Source organism: Cyprinodon tularosa, unplaced genomic scaffold, assembly GCF_016077235.1.
Source record: "Cyprinodon tularosa strain WSP-4 unplaced genomic scaffold, ASM1607723v1 ctg300, whole genome shotgun sequence".
In the NCBI taxonomy this organism is placed as follows: Eukaryota; Metazoa; Chordata; class Actinopteri; order Cyprinodontiformes; family Cyprinodontidae; genus Cyprinodon; species Cyprinodon tularosa.
In genome coordinates, this window is record NW_024039009.1 from 993894 (window position 1) to 1003451 (window position 9558).

The 9558-nt window shown below is 39.5% G+C and overlaps 1 protein-coding gene across 1 annotated transcript in view; it reads right to left on the reverse strand.

Moving 5' to 3' along the window:
- Nucleotides 1-6951, reverse strand: part of iqgap2 (IQ motif containing GTPase activating protein 2) — a 65269-nt gene extending 58318 nt beyond the window's left edge. Inside the window, exons 1-2 of the mRNA XM_038291816.1 lie at nucleotides 6933-6951; nucleotides 519-618 (exon numbers count right to left, since the gene is read on the reverse strand). Coding sequence (XP_038147744.1) covers nucleotides 519-583 — 65 coding nt within the window. The 5' untranslated portion in view covers nucleotides 584-618; nucleotides 6933-6951. The remainder of the gene's footprint in view (nucleotides 1-518; nucleotides 619-6932) is intronic.
- Nucleotides 6952-9558: the final 2607 nt, after the last annotated feature.

A 9558-nucleotide genomic window follows, 5' to 3' on the forward strand; every position in this document is an offset into this window, starting at 1 on the left:
CAGTGCAATGTCTCAGTGAGTCAGTCTGATAGTTTGCATATTAGAAGGAGATATGAACGGCGCCTCCCAAACTAAAAAAAAATTAAGAAAAAAAAAAGAAAGAAAAGAGTGGGCTAAATAAGCAAATATGCTAAAAAGAAAGGAGAGAGAAGTGGACCAGAGAAGATGAAAAATTACATTTTTCTTCCTTTTTGCGATTTATCCCCATTATGCTCCAAGAACATCCTGATGGTAAGGAGAGTTGATTCTGTTCTAGAGCTTTTCTAGAATATCTGGACATGAGTTAAAGAAAAACTCATAAGAATGAAGACACCAAAGACAGCCCTTTAGCCTCATCTTAGTCAGACGGCAGTTTCTCAATATCCAGACCTCTACAGTAGATCCTTCCTGCCTACTGCTATAAGAATCTACAAACAACTTGAAGAAAATGTCATCAGGTAAAACAACTTTTGATTTCAAAGTGGGACTAATAAAGTATTTTAGAAATGAATTTCCCCTTCCCTTCCCTCATATCATACCGTTTGGCCTCCTCTAGGTGACACAGGTACTCGTAGGCAATGTTCTGCCGCCTCCTCTCATCCATCTCCTCTGCTGACAGCCTCTCATCATCCTCAATGGCTGGGGGGAAAAAACAAGCACATTTAAATAACTATCCTATTTGTCTTTTGATTAGATTGGTTTTGTTCTAGGATTAAAAAGAGAAGGTCAGCCTCATTTGTTTCATAATCACACTATAAAAGTGCATCATGATTGATTTTTATTTACATATGTACAATATTCTACATATTTATATACAAATATACATACAGAAAGCCCATATTCTTATCTTCAGCTACCACAGTATACATGTCAGATTTAATACTACTACTTATACTTCAGCATTAGTATCAAGGTGCTACTTTAGTGCATCTCCCATACAATATCCGTTGGTTGTGTGGGTTCTTTTTACATCTTATGAAGCAGACTGAAGATGTTTTGTATGTAATACTCCCTGCATTAATTATAATAAAGCTATTTACATGCATAAATCAAGCAGAACACTATGGCGATAGCCACAGTAGAGAGTAAACGTAATTAGAGAATAAACTAGAGAGTAAACGTAATTTCATTTCCTTTGTATGTCTTGTACATATGAAGAAAGTGACAGTAAAAGCTGACTTGACTTGTACTGCTCCACTTCTGAAAGCAAAATCTGCTGGGCCCTTTTTTTGGCATCAATGCAATTATTCTTATTGCGACATTGCCAGACAGGACACTGTAAAAAAAAAACAAAAAAGAAAAGAAAAGAAAATACAATATTCTAAAAAAAACCTAAGGTGCTTCTTGTTGCTGTTTGGACCTGTTCACTTCCTGTTTAGATTAACTGAGTGTGCAGCTGTTGCAGCTGTCCAGAGGAACTCCATCTGAAGTTAAGTTATTTTCTCTGTGATATCTCTGTATCTAAGTAACTCTAACTGACTACTCTAAAACATAGCACCTTCTGCTGTACTTTACTACTGAGCACTTGTCAGTTTCACACGGTTTTATTTCTGATAGCAAGGAGTAGCTAGCCTAGGCTAGCGCTAGCTTAGCATTGCTATGGCTTCTCTCTCTCCCTCCCTTGACTCTTTTCCAACTCTTCCTTCTTCCTCTCCTCTCTCCTGCTCTCTGTGTCAGATGTTCAGTTATTCCTCTGCCTCCTTTAGTGATAATGGGATGTGTAATAAGTGCAGTATTTTTGTAGCTTTGGAGGCGAGGGTGTCAGAGTTAGAATCCAGGCTTCAGGCTGTTGAACATCCAGGGGTTAAAGTAGGCCCCCCACGTAGCTGTCCTCCAAAAGTGCCTGAGCAGCCAGGCGATTGGGTAACTGTACGCAGAAAGCGTAGTCGTGGATCTCTGCCCACTGGTCACCACCAACCCGTTCACGTTTCTAACCGGTTTTCCCCACTCAGTGACACACCCACTGAGAAGCCCACTCTGGTGATTGGCAGCTCCATAGTCAGAAACGTGGCATTAGAGACACCAGGGACCATAGTCAAATGTTTGCCGGGGGCCAGAACGGGCGACATCAAATCCAACCTGAAACTACTGGCTAAGGATAAGGTTAAATACAGTAAGATTGTTATTCACGCTGGTGGTAATGACACCCGGTTACGCCGATCGGAGGTCACTAAAATTAGTGTTGCTTCGGTGTGTAAGTTTGCCAAAAAAATGTCGGACTCCGTAATTTTCTCTGGTCCCCTCCCTGATCTGACCAGTGATGACATGTTTAGCCGCATGTCGTCATTCAACCGCTGGTTGTCTAGGTGGTGTCCTGAAAACAACGTGGGCTACATTAATAATTGGCAATCCTTTTGGGGAAAGCCTGGTCTGATTCGGAGAGACGGCATCCATCCCACTTTGGATGGGGCAGCTCTTCTTTCTAGGAATCTGGCCACATTTATTAGTCCTCCAAAACCCTGACCACCCAGGGTGCAGACCAGGAAGCAGAGTTGTAGTTTAACACACTTCTCTGCAGCTTCTCTACTGTTACCCACTCTTTACTCCATCCAGACAGTGTCTTGTCCACGACCAAAATCTAATAAATTAGCAAAGATTCCCAAAGGAGTAAATCATGATAACCTAATTAAAATCAAAATAACTCCAATTGGGGAAAAAGTTAAAACAATTAAATGCGGTCTGTTTAACATAAGATCGCTTTCCCCTAAAAGTCTACTAGTTAATGACTTGATTTGTGATAATCACATTGACTTGTTTTGCCTTACAGAAATCTGGCTGCAGCAAGAGGATTATGTGAGCATAAATGAGGCAACTCCTTCAAGCTATTTAAATTTTCACATACCCAGAAGTTCTGGGCGAGGAGGAGGAGTAGCAACAATCTTCAAGTCTGACTTACTGATTACTCCCAAAACAGTTAATACCTACAACTCTTTTGAACATTTAACCCTTAATTTCCCTGATCCAAATTTCAAGGCAAGAAAACCTCTTCTTTTTGTAACTTTGTATCGTCCACTAGGTCCTTACTCTGAATTTTTAGATGAGTTTTCAGAGTTCCTTTCTGATTTGGTATTAAATACTGACAGGGTCATCATAGTGGGAGATTTTAACATCCATGCTGACATTGAAGGCGATAGCTTAAGAGCAGCCTTTAATGCTATCTTAGACACTATTGGCTTTGTTCAAAATGTGAATAGTCCCACACATTCTCATCTTCATACTTTGGATCTTGTGCTGACATACGGCATAGAATGTGAAGAAACAACAGTATTTCCTCACAACCCTGTCCTCTCTGACCACTTTGTAATAACCTTCAGGATTACTTTAACAGAGTTCTCCTCCCCCAAAAGAAGGTTCAATTTTAGTAGATCTTTATCAGATAGTGCAGTTATAAATTTTAAAGAATCTGCTTCACTTTCTCTCTCCTCTGTGTCGCTGAGCAGTGCTGCAGAGTGCAAAAGCATAGCTTATTCCCCTTCACAGGTTGATGATTTTGTTGATGGGGTTGCTAGTTCTCTGCGTATTGCCTTAGACAACGCAGCTCCTTTGAAAATGAAAACCGTTAAAAATAGAAAGCTTGCTCCTTGGTTTAATGCAGAGCTGCGTACTTTGAAGCAAAATGTTAGGAAACTGGAGAGAAAATATCGCTCCACAGGCCTGCGGGAGTCCTTCCTAGTCTGGAAAAATGGTTTAATGCTGTATAAGAGGACCCTTTGTAAAGCAAGAGCAGCATACTTCTCCTCATTAATAGAGGAGAATAAGAATAATCCTAGATTTCTTTTTAATACAGTTGCCAAACTCACCCAGAGCCATAGCTCTGTTGAACCGTCCATTCCACCTGCTCTTAGCAGCAATGATTTTATGGGATTCTTTATAAATAAGATTGATCTTATTAAAAATAAAATCACAAGCACTCCTATCCACGATTGTACCTGAGGTAGTCATGGAATCTGAACCGGGTTTAGACTGCTTTGATCCAGTTGAACTTTCTGAATTAGCAAAATTATTGTCTTCATCTAAGCCTTCAACTTGTATGTTAGATCCAGTTCCAACCAGGTTATTTAAGGAGGTATTCCCTTTGATCTCCTCCTCCATTTTAGATGTGATTAATCTATCTCTGTTACAGGGATATGTACCTAAAGCTTTTAAGGTTGCTGTAATTAAACCTCTGCTTAAGAAACCGTCTCTTGACCCAGATGACTTGGTCAATTATAGACCTATATCCAATCTTCCTTTCTTATCCAAAATTCTTGAGAAAGTAGTTGCCAAACAAGTTTGCGATCACTTACACCATAATGAACTTTTTGAAGAGTTTCAGTCTGGCTTTAGAGCTCATCATAGCACTGAAACAGCTCTGGTGAAAGTCACTAATGATATTCTCATGGGCTCAGATAATGGACTTGTATCTGTGCTCGTCCTATTGGATCTTAGTGCTGCATTTGATACAGTTGACCATAATATTCTTTTAGAAAGACTTGAATATTTTGTTGGAATTAAAGGAACAGCACTAGACTGGTTTAAATCGTATCTATCTGATCGAATTCAGTTTGTTCATGTTAATGATAGATCTTCAACACGCTCAAAGGTTACCTGTGGAGTACCACAGGGATCAGTGCTAGGACCAATTCTCTTTACTTTATACATGCTCCCAATTGGTAGAGTTATTAGACAGCATGGGATTAATTTCCACTGTTATGCTGATGATACCCAGCTATATCTGGCTATAAATCCAGATGAAGCTAACCCATTACATAGATTACAGGCATGTCTTGAAGACATAAAAACCTGGATGACTCTTAACTTTCTGCTTCTGAATGCAGATAAAACAGAAGTTATAGTCTTTGGACCAGAGTCTCTGAAAAAGAAACTGATTAGCCAGTCACTTCATTTGGATGGGATTAAACTGATTTCAGATAATAAAGTAAAAAATCTTGGTGTTATCTTTGATCAGGACCTGTCATTTAAATCCCATATCAAAGAGGTTTCTAGAATTTCCTTCTTTCATCTGAGGAACATTGCAAAAATTAGAAATATCCTGTCCAGGGGTGATGCTGAGAAACTAGTCCATGCATTTGTTACTTCAAGGCTGGACTATTGTAATTCTTTACTATCAGGAAGTCCACAAACTGTAGTTAAAAGCCTTCAGCTGATCCAAAATCCTGCAGCCAGAGTTCTAATGAAAATTAAAAAGAGAGATCATATCTCACCTATCCTGGCTTCTCTTCATTGGCTTCCTGTTAAATCAAGAATAGAATTTAAAATCCTCCTTCTCACATATAAAGCCTTAAATGGCCAAGCTCCATCTTATATCAGAGATCTGATTGTTCCTTATGTTCCTAACAGAGCACTTCGCTCTCAATCTGCAGGTTTACTAGTGGTTCCTAGAATTTCTAAAAGTAGAATGGGAGGCAGGTCTTTTAGTTATCAGGCTCCTCTCCTGTGGAACCAACTACCAGTTTTAGTCCGTGAGGCAGACACCCTGTCTACTTTTAAGGCTAGACTTAAAACTTTCCTTTTTGATAACGCTTATAGTTAGAGTGGCTCAGGTTATCCTGAGCTATCTCTATAGTTATGCTGCTATAGGCTTAGACTTTTTGAGGACATAGGGACCCCCATTTCATCCTTCTGCTTCATTCTCTCTCTGTTCTCCTAACTGCAGAATCTGTTAGTTCAATCTCTAACCTTCTGTTCTCTCTGCTTTTCCTCAGAGTAGCTTTGCCTCGTCTGTTCCTGTTTGGCTGTGACGTCATCCTGGAAAGAAACATCAGCTGTGCTGCTTCCATCAACACCCTTGTTTATAGATGTTGGAGATCGGCCTGTTTTCCAGAGTGGTCCTGTTTCTCTGACCGTGACTGGCTGGATGTGCTCTCTTCGTCCTCTGGCATGGGAGCTGCCTTGGAGCTCGTCTGCCTGGCTGTGTGTTTCCCGGACGGGGCCGCCTTTTACAGCTGCTTTTTGTATCTCTGCTTCTGTCTCCTTGAACCCCAGTCGGCCTCGGCAGATGGCCGCTCACACTGAGCCTGGTTCTGCTGGAGGTTTCTTCCTGTTAAAAGGGAGTTTTTCCTCTCCACTGTCGCTACAAGCATGCTTAGTGTGAGGGATTGTATTTGAGTCGATGCAATCAACTGGTTTTCCTTAGATAGAAAACTTTGTATCAATTTGACTGTATGATCTGGTTGAACTGTAAAGTGCCTTGAGATGACATGTGTTGTGAATTTGGCGCTATATAAATAAACTGAATTGAATTGAATTCTTGTTTAGAAAACTAAATCCATCCATATCTTCAGGTAACACAGAGTACATGTCAGACTTTAGCGATAGTTTCAAGGTGTTGCTTTATTGTATATCTCGTACCATGTCTTTTGGTTGTGCTGTTCTTTTCATCTCGTTACAGGTGATGAAGCAGACTGAAAATGTTTTGTCATTGTCTCCTTTCTATCTCCTCTTTCTTTCATCTTTTCTCCTTTTTTTTCCTTTTTCTTCTTCTGTTTTTCTGCTGTACATACATTGCAGTGTCCATATAAACCGTAAAACTCCCTGCCTAAATATAATAAAGCAATTTATATGCATGAAACAAGTGGAGTATTATGGCAATTGCCATACCGCTACACTTGTGAAAGTAAAATCTGTTGAGCTCCTTTTGGCATCAAGACAATTATTCTTATTGCCACATTGCCAGACAGGACACTGTAAAAAAAAAAAAAAAAAAAAAAAAAAAAAAAAAACACAAAGTGCAGCAACTTAAAGCTGAAACAGTGATGTTAGCAAAGCCTCCCTTTGAGTGTCAGCTTCAATCAGGGGGACACTGATGCTCAATTTCTTTCTGCTTTAGTTCCCATGGAGAAATGTATGCAAATAAGCAGATCAAACTAGGAAAGTCTTTCCCTGTAAAACTGGGTTTACTGTACCTTAGGTAGATATATGCTGTAATTAAAAACTAAGTGACAAACAGTTACCTAGGAGGGGACCAGGATGATGAGTGACTTCTGCTGGGAGTTGACCGACACCTGCAGCTTAATGAGATCCCCTCCTCCCCCTCATCCCACCTTACCTCAACTCTAATCCAATTAATCCTTTTACTTCTGAGTGGATGCACAAGCTTACATCCTGGTTCCAAGAGGACAAAGAGAGTTTTCTCAGTCTGGTATAAACACCAGTCTTGAGGATTACATGAAGTCCTGATCTGAGGCTTTTAATAAGCAAACGTAAATAGAAAAATAATAAATATATGCATAAATTTTCTCTCTCTCCTTATAATCGTAGAAAAATAAATTTATGTCAGTGTCTCGGCCAATCAAAGGAGGACTGATCAGCTGCTCCAGATAATTCTTGTCTGGACAAGCATTCCCCTTCTTTCGCCATTTTGGTCTATTTTACATCCTTAATCTACAGTCAGGGTTGTAATAGTTAAAGCTGAAAACCTATAATGACATGGCTGTATAGCTCACTGATGGGCCTGTCAATAGGAAAAAGGTCCATGGTAACCATGCAGGAGCTGCAGAGCAACAGTTCAGGTAGAATAATCAGCTGACGTGACAATTTTAGCCTATCTACCCTCCTACTCCGCCTGCTCCACTGTGATGCAAAGCCCAGAGGAGCTCCAAGAAGCATTTGCTGATCGTGCAATAAAGCCAGTGATAAACTGAAAAATCTGACCAAAACATCGTCTACTATTGATTTTAAAATAGTTAAAACTGCTTCACTTTGCGTTTTTTGGCATCCAGATATTTCCACTAGTTATATTCTACAATAAGTGACTACATTTAGTGCAGAAAAGCTTCATTAACTCCTTTATTTGGGCTGGAAGGTAAGGCAAAATCCTGTATTACAATATATTTCTTAATGTCGATATTCAAAATAAAAAAGCCTCAAACAATACCCATAATATTCACAACAGAAACCTGTACAGGCATATGCCAATTATTTTGCCATGTTTATGAAAATCCTCCAATTTAATATTTTAGAAATATATACAAACACAAAACTATATAAAAACCTGAATGTCCCTCAGTGACAAATGTAATTACAGACTGCATATTAAAGTATGAGAAATGTTTCATATCATAGCTATAAACTAAATCGTAGTAATTGTTGGTATGATGGGGTTTATCTGTTGTAACTGAGGTCTGGTTCTGGCGCCCCTCCAAATTAGAAACAAGTTGATTTTTTGCAGCGAGCTGCCCACCCTGCACTAACGCCATGTAAACACAGTTAGTCCACAGTCATTGATTGTAATGCCTGCTTACTTTCTGTAGAGTCCGCAGCTCAGCACAGTAGACCTGTACACAGTGTAAATTGAGAGCAGCACTTCAAATCACCCTAAACCAAACATGAAGTGCCTTATTTTAAACCAGTCCTGAACTGTATATGAAAAGGACTAAACTAGTCACAAGTAGCTTTTTTTTCTACAACTTGATAAACTATCCCTTTAAAAGATGGAATATGTCTTAAAAAGACAACATCTAGTCATGATTTTTTATTGCCTGCTAGGATGGCCTAGTCAAAGCTCAGACCTTCGTCCACATGAGATATGTAAAAAGAACTTAAAATACACTGTTCACACCACTCTACTGCATCAAATCTAAATAGGTTGGGCTAATTTTTGATTAATAATTTTGAACACTATATTGACATTGAATAAATGCCAATCTCTATCTTCCAAATTTGTATTTGTAAATGTGTCAATTACACATTACTCTATGCCAAAATGTGAAAAGAGTCCAAGGTGAGATGTTTGAGACTTAAAGAAAATGTGAAAAGTTCTGGTAAAATGGCCAAAAATTAAAATAAGGGACAAAATCAGCAGCTGTCATTTCTAAAAGTCAACAGAGAGACCCTCATTGGTTTACCTTAACCTAAAAACCTAAAAACAGATCAGTTTAAATCAAGTGCAGCCGAGGTTAAACCTGCACACCGCATGCCTGTTTTACCTTCTATTTACTGTCAGTTTGTTTTTAATCCGCAACAATGATGCTGATGTCATGATGGACAAAGTAAAATACTCCTGTCCAGGTTCACTTTGTAAACCTCTAGCAGCAGAGACATCAATTTACCAGATCTCTGCAGAGGCCTGACGTATAATCCTCACCTGTTTGGAAAGACACAAGCCACACGAGTACAGGGCCACTTGGCTGAAAGGTTTTACACAGAAATCAGCATATTTTGAGGGCTCTGCAAGCCAACCCAGCTGTGCAGATGACATAGATGAAAACATGTGAATCTGAGGCTGCAGCAGCTGCCTTTATTAACAACCTATACTGACTCAGTCATACACTTCCTGGAAGAGGCTCTTTGTACTCAGCATTATATTTAACCATCAGGATGTGTTTGTTGCTTTTGTGTGTGCCGTTGACTCCCCAGGGTGGTGCCATTCTGACAATTACTTTTGTTTAGCAGCAACAGCTCTAATTCAATGGTTTATTTTCTGGTTGAGGTGGATCAGGATGCTCCAAAGACTGTTATGTAAGGAAATGCATAAACTCCACTTAGTGTAATATTTAATGACAATCATCGCCTGGGAGTGTCTTGTCCCACAATGATGCTGTAAAGTTTAAGCACATGACAGGCCAAGCTTTGGGCTGC